General features: G+C 40.2%; 2 protein-coding genes across 2 annotated transcripts in view; one reads left to right on the plus strand and one right to left on the minus strand.

Moving 5' to 3' along the window:
• The first annotated feature begins 864 nt into the window (after positions 1-864).
• LOC133500914 (uncharacterized) lies at positions 865-3253 on the plus strand. The gene is made up of 2 exons (XM_061820176.1): positions 865-1017; positions 1246-3253. The coding sequence occupies exon 2, from the start codon at positions 1259-1261 to the stop codon at positions 1832-1834; it is 576 nt and encodes a 191-aa protein (XP_061676160.1). The 5' UTR covers positions 865-1017; positions 1246-1258; the 3' UTR covers positions 1835-3253.
• A 3074-nt stretch (positions 3254-6327) lies between these two features.
• ca14 (carbonic anhydrase XIV) overlaps positions 6328-18467 on the minus strand; it is a 36783-nt gene continuing 24643 nt past the window's right edge. The window contains exons 4-12 of the mRNA XM_061819007.1: positions 15558-15653; positions 15407-15473; positions 13911-14068; positions 12897-13023; positions 11845-11868; positions 11693-11777; positions 11539-11580; positions 9504-9557; positions 6328-7039 (exon numbers count right to left, since the gene is read on the minus strand). Coding sequence (XP_061674991.1) covers positions 6931-7039; positions 9504-9557; positions 11539-11580; positions 11693-11777; positions 11845-11868; positions 12897-13023; positions 13911-14068; positions 15407-15473; positions 15558-15653 — 762 coding nt within the window. The 3' untranslated portion in view covers positions 6328-6930. The remainder of the gene's footprint in view (positions 7040-9503; positions 9558-11538; positions 11581-11692; positions 11778-11844; positions 11869-12896; positions 13024-13910; positions 14069-15406; positions 15474-15557; positions 15654-18467) is intronic.

Genomic DNA, 18467 nt, shown 5'->3' on the forward strand with positions numbered 1-18467 from the left:
CCAACTGTTCCCCGCTTGGACCTGTTTCTTCACTTCCTCACCACACTCACATTGCTCCGGATTGTTGAAAAAAAAAACATAAATCAATGTGGTTGCACAAGTGTACACACCCGCTTAAAAATCACGATACGGGTGTGTACAGTATAAATAATAATAATGACACCTAAAACTTTTGTTAAATGGGAGTCAACAAACACCTGCCACTATGTAAAGTGCCTCTCATCAACCTCAAATGAAGTTCAGTTCTTCTAGTGGGCTTTTCATGACATTTTCTTGCCTTCCAACAGAACCTGAAGGTTTTTTGCTAACTGCTTTTTAGAACTGTTCACACCCCCCCCCCACCTCCACCAAGCTCATAAATTCTATTTTTGTCATGTTTTCAAAATAAAACAACTTAAAGGTAACATTACTGTCAATGCATTGATTTTATGTCAATTGATCTTATTTTATCTAGCGGAGAACTGCTCAGCTACACAGCAATGCATGGCAATCATGTCTCTGGACTGCTGAAACTTGAACTTTTTCACTTTTCTTGCAAAGCATAGCATTGACTAGCAGACCGCGACAGCCAGAACCAGTTGTACTGTACAGTGAAACATTTAGTCAAAAAGAGAACAGCTGTTTATTTTTTCTTACGCTGTTGAAAATATACTATGCAAATTTAGCAGGCCATTTAAAATGATGTAGCGGAACACATCTTGCTTTAAGTTTGTGAGTTTTAACATAGGTAATAGATTAGATTAGAATATCAAACAAACAGAGCATAATCAGCTGCACACTGGACCTTGAATTGTTATTTATAGACGATAAGGGATCAGGTCTCGCCGTGAGCGTACCTCCGTTATGTGGACAAGGTTATATAAGGCAGTTCTGCCTGGGGCAGGCAAACCCCTCCCCGTGACACTCCCAAACGGGAAATGTGCAACTCCAAGCGACGACCTTACGGCAGAAAGCTCTATTTGTAGCTTTCTGGGTCGTTTACGGCTAACCAGAAGCATCCTCTCTCGCTAAAACAAGGTATGGACATTTTGGCGCCACAAAGTGGTTTCCCACATCCTCTTTATTTTATTTTTTTACATTCAGAGGAAAGGCAGGCAGCTGCTGAGGCTTTCGTGTGCGTTGTTAACTTGTGCGGAGCAGGAGCAGCAAGCTGAGATGAGACAAACTGCTGTCTTTTTTTTTTTTTTTTTGATGTGAAATCCGCAGTTTGTTCTCGCTGATGTGAAGGCATTTGTTTCACTCCAGGGGCTGCTGGGTAATGGCCACTCTCGGGTTTGTATTCATTCTGGCCGCCTGTATCCTGTCGGCTCCTCAGACGCGGGCACGAAACGACGCTCCCTGCCAGAGATCCAAATGGAACAACGGCTACAACACGTTTGTCAGGCGTCACATCCGCGCGGGGCTGCCCGCCTCTCTGGATTTGAATGAGTGGAGGAGCTACATCAAGAACAATGGCGGCTGCGATCGACCGACTCAGTCCTTCCTGCACCCAAAAGACCTGGACAGGGTGAGGGCCGTGTGCACCAGTAGTGGGGGGAAGACGTTCAAGGACAACCTGTGCATCAGCCGGGAGCCCTTCTCCTTTGTCACGGTGAGGAGTGAGCACGGGACCTGTGGAATCAAGAACATCGTCGAGGAAAGCAAACATCTGATCCTGGCATGTGAGGTGCTGGAAAACCAGTGCGTGCCGGTCCACTTTGAGGGAAACCCCACAAGTGCGAAGCCCAGCAACAATGCCAGAGGGTGCCAGGACCCAGAAATCAGAGGCCACGCGCCGGTCTTGAAAACAACATGGTTGTGCTTGCTGTCTGCCGTGTTCGTTCTGTTTGCCTAATGTAAGGCATTGAATGAGTAATTAGAGATTTTATCATTTCAATATTATGCAACTCTCTTGCTCATGCGTGTGCCCATTTATGACTGTGCTTTTTAGATGCAAAGATGACTTCCCATGAGAAGACTTCACTGATATTGTATGTAATTAAATGACAAATTAAAAAAGGGAAATGAGGTTGTCTTTGGTGGCCCCTACAACTAAACCATGCAGCAGCTCTCATCTTTTCAGTGATGATGTGAAGAATTTTATTTTCCCAAACTCTGTAATTACAACTTCCAACAAGCGGTAGAGGTTCTTTCCTTCACACAGAAGACAAATGTATTTATACTTTATTATATGGAAGTGAATATGTACGGTATATTCCAATATCTGCACTTAGTTTGTTCTCCGTGTAGCTTTTTAACAAATGCCACCCTGCTTTTCTAATACCATACATTTCTATTTTTCATACAGAAACTTGTGCTCAATTCCGTTGAATGCTTCCTTTAAGTCTATAAAAGTGCTTTTAACATAAATTTCCTCAATTCATCATGCCTTGTTATGACTAATGGAAAGTCAAACACGTCAAACACTCTTTTTCAAGGCGAAGGATGGGAAACGTTTTTTTTTTTTTTTAGGTACACTGCAGGTTACATAGTCACACAACAGTTTTTCACCTTGATTACACTAACAAAATGTTTAAGCGTTTTCATGTTCAGTCTGGAATCTGACAGCGCCCATCAACCACCACAAGGTGGCAGGAGAGCCGCTTGTAACTCCCATCTATCTATTTCTCTAGCCGCTTATCCTCAGTGGGGTCACAGCTCTGTCCCAGCCTACTTCGAGCGAGAGGCGGGGTACACTCTGAACTGATCACCAGCCAATTGCAGGACACATGTTTAAAAAAAAAGTATTTTCCCCTCACACATTAACACCTATGGGCAATTTTAGGGTCTTCAATTAACTTACCGTGGATGTTTTTAGGAACCCACATGAGCACAGGGTGAAAACCCAAACCACACAGTGAGGCTGGATTTGAACTCCTGACCTTAGAAATGTGAGGCAGATGTGCAAACCATTGGACCAATGTGCCACCCCTGCTGCCAGTGAAAAACGCAATGGCCCTCCCCTTACTTAGGAAATGTAGATGTTGCAATTACAAGTTAGCCTTTGGAAATGTCAGAGTTGCATAACTATTTCATTTACTTCCTCCAAGAAATATAATAATTACATGATTATTACATTTTATACAGGGAAAAAAAACACTCTTTGGTATGGTACTTTATTTAAAAAAAAAAAAAAAAGTAAAATTTAACTTATTAGTTCATGGATTCATTGTGCAGCTTCTTTTGGTCTGCAAAATCTGCCCACCAGGGAAAAGTACAATACATGCATACATAGAGTGTATAATGTACGCAAAAAAGACTGTCAACTGCAGTAATGTTAATCATTTTCAGCAGAAGATAAAGAATATATGTCTGTGAGTATTGTTGTATTGTCTCTCTACACTTATTGCTGCACCTTTTGTTTTCAAACCCGGTTGTTAAAAGATTTGAACACAGCAACATTGACACTGACTAAGCTAAGCAGTTTTGCATTCTTTATTGGTATGAACGAGGTGGACTTTTGTCTGACAAAGTTACGTTTACGTTACATTGTTCACTGCCAAAATCTATAAAGTGCTCATGAGTCAAGTGATTCCTCGATGCAAACCCCCCACCCACACACACAGTGAATCGGCCGAGAGACGCCCTGTATCCTGAAAAACTCTTAAGTTGGTCCACTCCTAAGTGGAGTTACTGTATATTGAAATACTGATTATCTCAATGTACCCATTTAGTTACCCAGTGCGAAATCTGGGCCTGTTTAGTTTAAGCAAAAAAGCTTTTCTTCTGCTGTGTGAACGGCAGCATGTTAATTACAAGTATGTAGCTTGTGGCATCTCGTGAAAGTTACTAAATTTGTGACTTAATTGACATGACATCCCTTTAATCTCTGGATGAAAATGTGTAATTAAAAATTAAAAATTCCCATGATTAAAACTTCAATCAGATTAGACAAAAATAGCCGTAAAAGCGACAATTCCCCCCCCCCCCATATCATTTCCTTGTAATTCAATGCTTTTGATTGTCTCTCTCTGGTCATGTGCCTTTCTGCCGTTCTGTAGTCTCAAACGTGACCTATTTTTCCAAATATAACCTTGAATCAACACCTTGCCATGCAATATATTAGGTTGTCTGAGATTTTGAAAAGGTTGCTCATAGTTGAACTTGAACACAAAAAATACAATTACTTCTTATTTCCTTGTATTTCATCATCTTATTATTTGTGTAAAGAAAAAAAATATGTGGTTAGTTCCAGAATAAGTATCTCTGTTTCCAAACCATTTTCTGTACTGCTTCTCCTCGCTAGGGTCAGGTGCCAGGCATGGTGGAGGTTATCTCAGCTACCTTTGAACGAGAGGCGGGGTACACCCTGAACTGGTCGCCATTCAATTGCAGGTAATTGAGAACATGAGCAGATGTATGGTACAATCATTAATTTCTGTAGCCAAAGATGATGGAGTGTTCTGAGTTTCGAGTGTGGTCACAGAATAAATTGAACTCATCGCCACTGTAAGTACATTTGTGACTTTTACAGGCCTGGCTGAGTAAAATTGGGGAAAACACTTGTACAGGATGTAGTGCGAGAGATTTGCCGTGGTTCAATGCCACCGTGAAAACCAAAGACATTCGTGTTATTATGCTATTTTTCGCTTGTGGGAGGAAACCGGAGTACCCGGAGGAAAGCCACGCAGGCACGGGGAGAACAAGCAAACTCCCCACAGGTGGGGCTGGGATCGAACCCGGGTCCTCAGAACTGTGAGGCCAACACTTTACCATCTGATCCACCATCCCACCTGTTCAAGACTTAAGATGAAAAAAATTGTCCCCGTGAAAATCTCGAAAAACAAGTCAGCTGCCCCGTACTTGTCTTCTGCATCATGGACGTGACCAGCGCCTGACCGTCTGATTCTCAAATACGCGACCGACCCCTCACGTGATGTTGACACATAGACATAAATATGTCAGACACCGTCAACTGGGGCTGAGGAAGAAGTAAAAGTGTACGACAATTATCGAGGAAAAGCATAAGGAGAAGATTAAAAAAAGAATGAGTGCCGAGTGAGAAACAAGCTGGTGGGTGGGGGTCAGAACAGTAGGACGCAAGAAGAAAAGGAGTTGGCGAGACAATGAAAAGCAGCCGTGCACTTTTAATGAACTAAGGAGCTTTCAGAAAAACAAACTGATGCGTGAACTATGGGAAAGGGCGCTTTTGTTTCTTCTCAGCTTTCCCTCTCTCCTCCTATGCTTTGCTATTTCCTTCCATTACACGTTTGACCTCTACAATCTCAAGGACCCCGTTGGGTTATAAAAGTGCTGATAATCATCTGAACACATGCGTGTATTGACACACTGAAGTGATGATTGGTTCCAAGTCCAACCTCTATTTGCACTTGTTCTGCTTTTGTAATAAATGAGTACGATAATTAAAACCACAAAATGCAAAGGGGTTTTCCAGAGAGTGAAGGGACTGAAGGGTTTGGGGTGGGAGTATGGAGGGGGGGCGCGGGTGGCAGCAGGACAAAAGGAGTGTGTGTAATTCGGGCATCTGCGTGCTTCTGCTGGATGGACACAGCTTGAGTCATAGACACTGCTCATGCTGAGATATTCTTTATTCTTTTTACCCAAGCACTCTTTCTGATAGAAGGAAAGCGATGTTCTAAATGTGGGAAGGCTATTCAGTCGCTTACCTGTTTTTATTGCTGCACCTTCCCCCAGAAAAACAAGTGTGAGTATGTGCAATTGTACATATTGTGCATTCTCAGCAATGGATATTTGAACAAAGCTCACAACTCCTCAAGTAAATAAATACCCAGCAAGACTCTTGTGACTTCACCGAAGTCATAAGACTTGAATAAAATGAATGAATGAATGAATAAAATGGGGGACTTCACCGAAGTCATAAGAGGTTGACTTGTGTCGGTTTACTTCTATCATACAGAGGTAAATTTATGTCAAATCACTTCAAACGTTGAAATATTACTTGCCTAGAGAGTTGAGGTCAAATGATGTCGCTGTGGAACAAGACTCTCATCAATTCGTATGCTTTCCAACGGGATTCAATTTGAGCTTAAAGGTTCTTATGCACAATGCTGTGAACGACAACAAAGTAGAGTTATAACATATTTTTAGGCTCCTGACTCGTCATACCTCAACCTGTCTCAGTTGATGATCCTTTAAAATGGGGAATATTGTATTTTAAGGGATTACAGGACTTCTTTATTTTTTGTGATCGCCATAAACGTGATCAAATGGATAGAAATCAGTTTGGTGAGGCAGCCCTTAACCAAATGGGATGGAAACAGTTACTCAAATAAGCAAAATGTTAACCTTTTACACACAATCAACTTTAATATTGAATGAAAGCAAATGACACATCAAGTGCTTTTCAGCATTTATTGTGTTGCGCGTACTGAAAATACATAAAAATTCCAACTGACAAATACTGAAGAAATATTGCACCAGAAGTCATTTTCTTGCAGTAACAGTATACAGTCACTTTATTTCTATTTAAAGGAGCCGCCTGGACCGAGCCGACGGTTCTTATCCTGCATCTCCGCAGACGTTGCTCACTGATGTTGAATTAACCTCGTTAGACTTGGTCTGCAGCCGAGGGGAGCCATTTTGCTTCAATGCTCAAATCCCTGAGCAAAGTAATACAGTAACGCATCGGGTATACGTGGAACACATTTCATTCAGTGCAGTGTGTGCTTGAAGGCAGGATGGATATGGTGAAAAACAGCTGAGTCAAAAAGAAAAAAAATACTGTACAAAGTCTTTTACACGAGCAATTCGTGCACGTCAGACATTGGCAGTCGTACGACACATTGGACCGAAAAGCCAGCCAAAGTGACATCCAGTATATAAGTGCTTTGCGTGCAAACTCGATAAATGTCTGCCATCATCATTCAATGTACATTATTTCACATTATTTCCTTCCTGTAATTCCATACAAAACTTTTTTTTTTTCTTCTTCCCCGTAATGGGTGAGTTGCATTGTGAGATTGTGTCCGACTACGGCTTGGCTTGTGGAGCCGGACGCTCTTCTCTCTTCTCTGCTTGAGAAGTGCAATTGAGAGCCATCTCTTGTTGTTTCCCTTTTGCTTTCTCGGGCTCTTTCATCCTGAAATATCACAGAGAAGAGTCACTCCCTGAGTAGTTCGAAGGGTTAGCCACCAGATGTCCCTATTTAACAAAGAATACAAAGTGAGGCTGTGTATGTACAATCGAGTTGTACTGTACTGTATGCCAGTGGTTCTCAACTGGAGGGTCATGAGCAAAAGGTGGACCCTGGGGCCATTTTGAGTGCCTCAGGGATAGGTAGTATGCCATCATCAAGGTTACTATTACTATTTACGATGGTACCAACCTACAATGTTTTGTTAGTGTGGTAGAATTATCTACTTTGTGATGAGGGCCAAAATATAATTGAACTTTTGTGGCCATATCTTGTGCAGTTGTGATATTTAATTCGACTAGATTCACGTTTGTACGCACCATTGTTTATGTTTATATTCTTAACATGGTGTCCCAAAAGACACTTTGAACATTAGCACGTGTAGTAATGTTTAAAAATATATGTGAACCACAACCTATTTCTGATTCACTATAAACAAATATACCAATTTGTATTTTTTTCCTGCCAACCTATGCTTTGCTACACACTGAAAAATCTCTCCTACTCAATTTTTGTAGTAGTTCTGTAACACTACGATGGCGCCAAAGCCCTTCTTAATGGTAAAGTAATAATTGGGGTCAAGAAGCGATACGGCTCCAGAGTAACGTGAGAGAGTGAAGAAGTATGTAAGGGAAGAGCTAAGTTTAGCCTGGGTTGTTATCGGAAGTTACAGAGCATCTGCATGTACACGTGTACTTCAGTGAATCTTCTTTTCAAACAAAGTCATCACTCAGCCATTCATTTTGTAAGGCCAATATTGTAATATGCATTTGAAATTATGTTTTGGGATCACAGTGGAATATTTAAGGTTTAAACTATTAACATATGTGATGAGAAACGTTGTTTTTGGCGGGGGCATAATTTTCTTGTGTTTTTTCTCTGTGTTAGGGGTTTACTGTACATGTCTTCAAAAGCTATTTTTTAATATCACATGTTCTTTGTTGTTTTTCTGTAAAAGTGGTTTGCCACTTGACAACAATAGGACAGTCCCAGGCTGACAAATGTTGAGAAACTATTCTGTATATACTAGTACAGTCACATAATGGATATTATTTAATGGAGGAAAAATGAGTTCTGATTAGACATTAGTGGGCCTACAAGAGCACCTAGACCTTATCAGGAACTGTAATTTAAAATAAATAAATAAATGTTTAAGGATGGCACTTAGAGTGCTTTTAAACTGAAAATGTTTAAAATAACGTTTAAAACTAAATACGGTATAAAATGAATCTAGCAACAGAAAGTCATTTTAAATGCGAGTGTTTTCCCGATTGGAGAAACCGACTTGATTCCTACTAATCCTCTTCAACTTTCTGGTGAAGATGGATGAACGTTCTACTTAAATGAAGTGACAGCTTCCTGCAAAAACAAGTGTAGCACTTTTAAGATTTCTGATGTTAAAAAAAAAAATAAAAATAAACAAAACAGGGGCATGTACAGTAATATGTGCTGTTTAGACCCTGACATAACCCACATGGTAACTTATTGTTGGCTAAGTCCCTCAGTCATTTTGTTATTTGTGTGGAAACAAGGTCAGACTAAAGAGCCAAGTTATGCACTCATTCGGTTTCTAGCTAGTTAGATTTGAGATAATACAATTCAAAGATTAGGGATGGGTTTAGTGAGGGTTACCAGGGATTGGGGGGGGCACTGTAGAAAAAAAAAAAACATCACTTTGGGCTCCTCCACACCAGTGCTGGAAATTGAAAGGGTGTGTTATTTATGCTAGTATCCTTGCTGATTCTATTGATCAACTTAATGTGAATTGTTTGTGTAGAATTATTAAACTAGTTGATTATGTAACAGTCACTTAAAGTGTAATGGTACAGATGCCTGCCTTTGGTGCTGGCAGCGTGGGATCGATTCCTGCTCAGTGATGGTGTTATCTGCCCTGCGTCTGACTGGCGACCAGCTTAGGGTGTAGTCCGCCTTTCGCCCAAAGCCAGTTGGGATAGGCTCCTGCTTTCCTGTAACACTTGTGAGGATAAGCGGCTTGGATAATGAATGGACAGATTATGTAACATGGGCTCCCAATTGTGTACATGCTGCGTGTATGTTTTATATTACGCTCCATGTCAGGAGTTTGCCATCTTGTGGCATCCAAACACAACTTAAAATACTTCTGTTTTTGGGTTGGGTGGGGGGTGAGGTATTATTTATTTGTGGATTCTGGCTATTCTCAGGTAGGCTTGGTCCATTTCACTTGTGACTAGCGGGGGTTCACGGGACTGTGAGCCTTGGGTCCTGTGCCTCGCCCAATTTCAACAAGTGTTCATGCATTGATTACATCTAGTATTGTTCCATCATTAGCATGTGTGGTTAAAACAAAGTATAGTCATCTAACCTAATCTCTAATCATACAAGAAGAATTTGAGTTGAAAGGGAAAACATTTTGAGAGTTTTAGTCAACCTTTGCATCGGAGCTGGCCGGTTATTGGTAAGGACGTCCCAGCTAGAGGTAGAACTGTCAGGAGATCACAGAAAACACAGTGCAAAAATCATTGATTTGATCAAAGTACAAAGTCTAATTAGTCATAACTGACTGTTTGAGATTAAAGGTGATATTTTGTCAGTAGTTCCCAAAAGGCTATCAGTACATTTGAGGCTGAAGAAGGAGTCGGCGTTGTAAAACAAGTACAATTAAGTCCAAGGGCATTTTTGGGCGACGCTGATGACAACAGAGGAGAGGTAGAATCAGCTTCTGAAGCAATTTTGATTAAATCCTGCACAAGCACCGCGGGGGCACGCACAAAAGAATCACAGCGCCGGTTTTCATTCAAAGTAGTAATTAGGAAGGCAAGTCATAAGTATTGGACAAGAGTGCCGGTGTTATTGCAGCAGAGCAAAGAGGATCAGATTATCTCCAGCGCTAATCTCAGGCTCACTTTCCCTTGTTTTTCACTTTCATGGTTCAATTCCACCAAGGAGATTACAAATTGACTGAGTTTATTTATTGGAGGCCGACCATCACAAAGAATTTCAGCGCCTACGTGAGGATTTTTTGGGATCACACAGCCCATGACGCTGTTACTTCTTCTGGCGCAGGTGTCAACGACAACATCGCGGAAACGCACACGATCAGAGCGCTGAAAGAAGCTTAGTTGAATGGAATGCAGCCGTCATTAGTGTGAGAGATTCCTCGTGCTGCAGCCTTGACAGGTCAAACATCTGTTGTGGGGATGGAGAGCATCGCTGTCCGGCCACTAAATAAACGCCGTGAGGAAATAACACTTGCATGAATTATAAATCAATAAATAAATGACTCAGACCTTGTTGACTACTCAGTTATCGCTGTTGTTTTCGACGTAAGGAAAAGTCTTCCTCCAAAAAGAATTAAGTCGAATTCAAGCAGTGTTCCAATTTAGGCTTATGAATGCTGAAGGAATAATAATAAAATATATATATATATATATATATATATATATTATATATATATATATATATATATATATATATATATACATATATATTTCAGAAAAATTGCATCGTGTTAGGATGACAAATTTGTATTTATAGACAAAAAATGATGACAAAAATGATTTTTCTTATTCTAGAAAAAAGTTGTATCTTTCTAAAAAAACATTTTCCCAAGATAAAGTATTATAAATAATAAATAAAGTCAAAGTTTAACAAGCGAAGAGTCATATTTTAATACCCAAATTTTAAAGATACAATATTATTTTGGAAATTTTAACCCATTTATGTTGGAAAAGACACTTATATTAGATGCTTTTTTCACTGTACAGTAACAGTAATACTTTTTTCAAAAAGATTTTAATCCTACAATAATATGTCTTTTGTTCAACCCCGATCCCTCCACCCTCTAAACTGTCAGACTTGGTGATGATATGTCATAATCTCCCGCGACTCTTGTGAGGATAAGCGGCTAAGAAAATGGATGGATGCATGGATGCATGGATGGATGGATGGATGGGCAGATGTCATAATCATATCCGTAATCATGTCTAATGCTACGCTAGTGGAGTAATTGGTTTAGCATTTTTTTTTGTTACCATGTACTGTATATGTATGCACCTTTTTGAATAATACCATGTAATAGTTTCCGTAAATTGTTAAAAGTGTTAGCCTAAAAGCATAATTGAAAAAATATATGAAATTATGTAATATATCTGTAAAAAAGCAAGCCCCACCTCACCCCAATCGAAAGCACGAGCCGTGTGCAGCAAAAGGTACCATCCCCGAAAATTAGTCAGACAGAGCTATAGAATTGTTAGTAGTCTAAATCACCCGTAATTTCATTCATGATGATGGAAAGCTGGGATCAATTCATCTCGATTATACGGCATTTGTAGTTTCCCAAGTAGATTGTTGAACTGTTCTCATTTGAGAATAACGCTGAAGGATTTTTATCATTCCAAAAGGGGATGTTACAAAGAACCCAGTTAATAAGCGCTAGTTGTGTCCTTGTCAGGGATGAGTGCCACCTGTTTACAGCGACTGTTTCATGGCGGAGGAGAGTGAAAAATCTGCCGAGAGACAGGAGAGTTAAAGCAGTCGCACCCAAACGGCGGCAAACTGCCGCGCAGCCATTTTCAGGACAGGTCCAGAGTCGAGAACTGACCTAGCTACGCGTCTTACCGTATGGTCTTAATGATGAAGCGGACGATGACGGCCAAGCCTACGCATCCGCACATTACGCCTACCACGATGGCGGTGACCTCACCTGTGAGCAGCAAGTCATCAAAACCTCAGGGCGAGGAAACCACAAAGCGCAGTGATGTCGGACTTACCAGAAGTGAGCTCCTTGCCTGACTCTACGACAGACAAAGAACAGAATGAATCATCAGCGTCACATTCATCACGGTGATAGCAGGCTTTATCTGATCAGAGTGCGGCGGCCTCGCTGCCTTCGACTGCATGGTTGATGTTTCAAGCCTTCCAGTTCAATCGCTCTCCATAAAGAGCACTTGACGCAAATGATTTCTCCTTTTGTCTTTTTCTCCAATTCGGTCTCCCCCTTTCCTTTCTCCCTGTCCCCCTTTTTCCTCTCCTGTTTCTCAGCTAGGCCAACAATGAAGTCAGTGTTTTGCTTTCTCAAAATCCTTTTTTCTTTTTTTTTTCTAATCAGCTCGCAAACAAACACCGCGCTTTTCCAACCCCTCCTCTCCATTTCTGTCACCCTTCACTCAGAAGGCTTTAAGATTCCCACATCTCCCAGCTGGTATTGTTGAATACAAGCAAAATATTACAAAGCAGTACTAAGTGGAGCGTAACAATAGTCTCTTTCACAAGGAGATCTTGCAAGAAGATGCAGCATGCATTTTCCTGTCCTTGAGATCTCAGTAATGCGTACAGATTTTTTTTTTCTTTTTTCTTGTTACCGGCAGTGTCTTAAAAGCAAGAAGTGAAATGAACTGCACCAACATTTAATGGCTTCCTCCTTGGTAAGGGCCACCTCGACAAGAAATATATGACGCTGTGCTAGTGTATTTCATGTTGTGCTCAGACAGTGCATACTTAACTGTACATATTGCCAATAAAATACTTCATATGTACAAATATGAAAGAGTTATTTTAAATAATCTTAGTTTCACATCAGAAGTATCACGTTGAAATACTTTTATTCGGATATTTTTTTTAAATGACAATTCGGATCATTTGGTTGTTCTACTTGATCTATTGCCAACGTATTGGACAAGGACTCATTACTGGCAGGTACTTAAAGTCAAGTAACTCAGACTCACGTGCAAAAAAAAAAAATGTAAATGTGATATTCCTGCACATCAAGGTGTTAAATATGGAGTGAAATATGTGCTAATCACACAACCTTGCCGTTTCTCACCTGCAGTGAAGGAGGCAAAGACGGCCCTGTGGTTGAGCGGCTGCGTGGCGCGGTAGTTGTCCTGCAGCAACATCCGGTCGGGATCGGTAGCTTTGCTGGAGTACAATACGGTCTCCATCTTCAGCAGCTGCGGAGAACAAAAGGATGGATGGATGGAGGGGTGGATGGATGGACCCTCCTGGTGCACTACAACAGTAAAGTCAGTGTTTTGTTTTGCGTAGCGATGATGTCATCAATACCCTGACATTCTGTATTCTATTACTTTGCCGGCTGGTGATTTTATGTATTGAATTTCATGTATAGTATCTAGTACTGTAGATGTGTACCATATTGAAACTTGCTTTGGACATTTGATGTCACAAATCTATAAAAAAAAAAATGTACATTAAAACTCGGCACAATAATTGCGGGGTTAAATGTTGTACAGATGATCACACAAGTGATCACTTGTGGGGATGTGAATACCAGTACATGTTTTCTGTGGACATGTTTAAGTCACCTGCAGTTTTCACCTGCTCGTTCTGTATTAAGAGTACACACTTAACATTGTGTGATGGCAAACCAGCCAAGAGAATCACTTCAATTCTGCAAGATGCTCTTCTGCATTTGAAGTTGTCTCCGTGTAAGACAATTAACTCTTTTTTTTAAATGTACCAGCTGCCGACATCCACCAAATTCCGAAAAACAGGTCAAATACGCCTAACCCACAGTTCCGCACCATGCCTGATTATCACAAAAACAGAGTACTGTATGTGACATTTCTTTCCTCACCTTTTTTTAAATTTAGCCCTAATCCTGTTTTGTAATATAATGATGTGTCTCATGCTAAATATTAATTTGAGAATACGTTGTAGGCGAGTAAAAATAATATTTATGAGCTGGAAGTGTGTTTGCGTACTGCTTTACAATGATTGCCCTATTGTATCATGTGAAAACTGAAAAATTCTTACTCGTGTGTTTGAAAAGTATGTTGAGATAACTTGAGTTTTGGATGTACGCAGGGGTCGGCCCCACCTGAGCCTTGGAGATTTGAACCCTCTCGTGGAACAGCGTCCAGATAACGCTCTGGTAGCAGGGTGGTGTCGTCAGGGAGCCATTGTAGCGATAATAGCGTCCCAGGTCCTCGGGAAGTAGCGACTGCACGTCAAAGGCTGGTATGAACACTTTCTGGTCTATAGGGACAAAAGGAAAAACAAAGCTATTTTTTAAATTCATAGTCACCCCCACCAAAAATGTTTAGAACTGCCTCTATTAGACGTTTAAATTGTAAATATGATGTAAACTATCATTCCAAAGCAATTATTCTTTGAAACTCTTCATACCTTTAAAAAAATTTACATATGATTTGAGTTTGCAAAAAATGCTTTACAATTGGGCATGTACAGACAGAATACAGTAACTTCCACTCGCAATCCTTGCTGGATTTAGCTCCTCCCAGACATGTAAAGTTTTTTATTTAGTTGCGATGTATCAATTTAACATATTTTCTTTACAGAAATTTCTACTGAGACAGGGCTTTGATGGCAATTTATGGCATCCTAGGGATTTTCAGGACCTGTACCAAACACTTAAAACTCCATCGTTCAGCTGTGACAAAGCATTGAACTCCACTCATTTCACAATAAGCAGCACTTTATCAGATAGTGAACATTTCTTTAAAAATAAGTTTTAAAATTTTTATTTCCACTCCCATAAGAAGTTTATAATGCAAAATGCCATCGATGGGAAATCTCAAATATTTGCACACAAAGTGTGGCAACACATGTAGTAAGTTGATATAATAATTCTTACAGGCATATTTTCTTTGTTCTTTGCGAAATATGACAACTATTACTGCATCTTGCATACAGCTGTGACCATCTCAATGTACATCTGGATGTCTATTTTATACTGCCCCCAGGTGGCCAAGGTGCACACACCAGAAGAAGAAGAAGCAAAACGTCCTCTGAAAACACTTTAATTATCCATCCATGCATCCATCCATTTTTTTAGCCGCTTCTCCCCACAAGGGTCGCGGGAGTTCTGGAGCCTATCCCAGGTGTCATCGGGCAGCAGGCCGGGTACACCCTGGACTGGTTGCCAGCCAATCGTAGGGCACATGGAGACAAACAGCTGCACTCACAATCACACCTCGGGGCAATTTTGAGTTTCCAATTAATGTTGCATGTTTTTGGAATGTGGGAGGAAACCAGATTACCTGGGGAAAACCCACACAGGCACGGGGAGAACATGCAAAATCCACAGAGGCGGGGCCAGGGTTGAACCTGAGCTGTGAGGCCAATGCTTTACAGCTGTTCCACCGTGCTGCCGCATTTTAATTATTTAGATTGTATTTAGTCATGTCATTATTTTTCCCTATTAAAAAAGACATTATAAACTGTTTTTTTTGTGTGAGGCTGGAATAGATGAATGTCATTTCCATTCATTTGACTGGAGAAGGATTATTTGAGATTCATGTGTTTCAAGTCAGTGGTCTAAACACAATACAGTAGTACAGACTGTGGTCATACTTGCATGTCTGACGCGGCTCAGGTAATTGATGATGTTGTTAAATCCCGGGTTGGTCTCCTCACCTGTCTGAGGAACATATAACTTGACAATCCCCGAGACAATTCACGTCATATTTGCATCAACATACGTTAAGCGTCATCTCCGCCTTACCACAATGAGAATTCCTAGGACAGCTAGGCCGTCCCTCTGCGTCATAGCAGCGGACACGTTGGGGTAGAGCTCGGAGTTGTAGTGCACCACGTGCAGCTGGAAAGTGGAGGGAAGAGAACTGTTACTTTCTCCGATTGCATGGTGGCTCCGCGCAGCTGAGGGTCAAAAACGGGCTTCATTATGTGTGCATTCGTTCATTTGATTTGCAATGCTTTCATGTCTGAGTTTCACCTGTTCACCGCTGAGGAAATTGTTGTTGGCCAGCAGTACCCCGACTAGATGGCCTAAAGATTATCTGATTTAGAAAAATTTGTGTAAGTCACGCATAATCATGCTCGCGGGGTCATAATTAATCGGTAAATCGACAACTAATCAATCGTCCTGTATCTCAATGATGGTTTTGATAATCAATGAATGATTTAGGCATATTTTTTAAAACTTGAAATCATCGAAATCCTCTGATTTCAGCCTTTCAGTAGCAAATAATTTCCAATCTCTGTAGTCCTGCACCAACAAAACCAAATAAACAACAATAATCAGTTGATACGCAGAAGAAGGGAAAAGATATTTGACAAAAGTCCTGAAATGTAACTTTTTTTTTTAATCTGATTAATTGATTAAATGGGATTGGGCAATAATCAAGAGAATAATTTAAGACTGACAGCCGTAAATCATGTGGTTCAGTTTACAGATCAGATGCACTAGCTCTATTGTCTGAATCGGATCGGTCTTTTGAACAACCTTTTTTTTTATTTAGTATTCTAGTATTCAGTATTGGCCAAATAAAGTGAATGTGATTCTGAAATACACAATATAGCAGAAATAAGTGGAGGATGTCGAGTGGAATGCATTTTGTTCATTGCTAACCATGCATTTAACATCATAATAATACATAATAAGTAAAACTGGTTTGTAATCTTGTTTAAAATAAGCAGAAAATAGATAGAGATACATTATGAGAATTCCGTGCGAACGACCCCCGGTCGGTACTGCTTTTTACTGGGTTTGTATTCCGTAAGCATTTCTTTCATGTGTACAGGACCTAAATCATTTAGTGTTTTATCGACCAGTAGCAGAACGTTAAAATCTATTCTAAAGAGGATTGGAGTTATATGCTCTGACTGCTTTGTTTTGGTCAGAACACGAGTTGGAGCATTCTGAATTAGCTGCAGCTGTTTAATACTCTTTTTGGGGAGTCCAGTCAGAAGACTATTACAGTAGTCAAGTCTACTTGAGATAAAAACATGGATGAGTTTCTCCTGGTCTGCTTGACACATACATGATTTTACTCTATATATGTTCTTCAGATGGTAGAAGGCAGTTTTTGTGATTGATTTGATATGATTGTTGAAAGTCAGGTAGGAATCAATCAGAATACCAAAGTTTCGGACTTGGTCTTTGTTTTTTAAAGATATAGAGTCCAGGTGTTTACTAACAGTAATTCTTTTTTCTTTATTTCCAAAAACTATTGTCTCAGTTTTGTTGTGATTTAGTTGAAGAAAATTTTGGCTCATCTAGTTATTTATCTAATTTAGACAGTGGCACAATACCTCAATTGAATTGTCGTCATTTGTAGGCACTGCTAAATATAATTGTGTGTCATCTGCATAGCTTTGGGAGTCAAAATAACATTTTTGAAGAATTTGACCCAAGGGTAACATATACAGGCTGAACAGTAGAGGTCCAAGAACTGACCCTTGAGGGACCCCATAGGTCATTGCCATTCGCTGAGAGCAAGCACCTCCAATAGTCCCAAAGTCGCTCCTTTACTCCAGGTAGGACCTAAACCATTTAAGGACTGTTCCATATAATCCTACCCACGTTTTCAACCTGTTTAGCAGTATATTGTGATCTACCGTATCAAAAGCCACGCTGAGATCCAACATACCACAATTGACACCGTTCCTGAGTCAGTCTTCAACCTTTTATCATTTAGCACTTTGATAAGGGCAGATTCTGTACTGTGATGAGTTCGGAAACCTGATTGAAATATGTCAAAAAGTCCATTTAAATTCAAGAAATTGCTGAGTTGATTAAAAGTGACTTTCACAAGAATCTTGGCTATGAATGGGAGATTTGAGAAGGGTCTATAGCTTGCTGACATGGAATCTTTCAGTGCTTTGTTTTTTAGAAGAGGCTTAACAGCAGCGACTATAAGAGCTTTGGGAAGCTTGCCAGACTGAACTGAGCAATCGATTATTTGCTGCAAATCAGGTAGCAATGACTTCACAATAGTTTTGAAAAAGTCAGATGGTATTGAGTCGAGACAGCTTGTTGATGGTTTCAACTGCTGAACAGTTTTCTCTACAGTTTTTTTGTTCAACTGACAAATTAGGAGAGTTTTCTCTGGATGGCTTCAGATGTGAGATCATTCTATCTTTTTGCTGATTTGTGCTGACATTTGACCTGATGAATTGTATTTTTTCATTAAAATAGGCAAACTCATTGCATTTGCCAGCTGTTACGAGTTCTGGATCTATGTGATTCGGGGGGGGGGGGTTGTAAGCTTGTCAACCACAGCAAATACAGCACGGGTATTGTTGAGCATCTTACTGATGATTTCAGAAAAGTGTTGCTATCTAGCTCTAATTAATTCTTGGTTAAACTTACAAAGACACTGTTTGTGGAGGTCATGGTCAATTTGGAGTTTAGTTTTTCTCCACTTGCATTCTGCTTTCCTACACTCCGATTTAGATCTCTTGACCATCATTGTGCTCCTCCACTGTGTTCTAGGTCACCTTAGGATGGTTTTAGTTTTAACAGGAGCAACAGCATTCATACAATACAAAAAATACACAAGAATGGTCAGAAATAGCCATATCCCTAATATCAATCAATAGAATTTCAACATCCTTAGGCATGACCAGGTCTAAGATGTGACCTTGAGTGTGAGTTGGACTGTTAATATGT

The sequence above is a fragment of the Syngnathoides biaculeatus genome, chromosome 5 (genome assembly GCF_019802595.1).
Source record: "Syngnathoides biaculeatus isolate LvHL_M chromosome 5, ASM1980259v1, whole genome shotgun sequence".
NCBI classification, from domain to species: domain Eukaryota; kingdom Metazoa; phylum Chordata; class Actinopteri; order Syngnathiformes; family Syngnathidae; genus Syngnathoides; species Syngnathoides biaculeatus.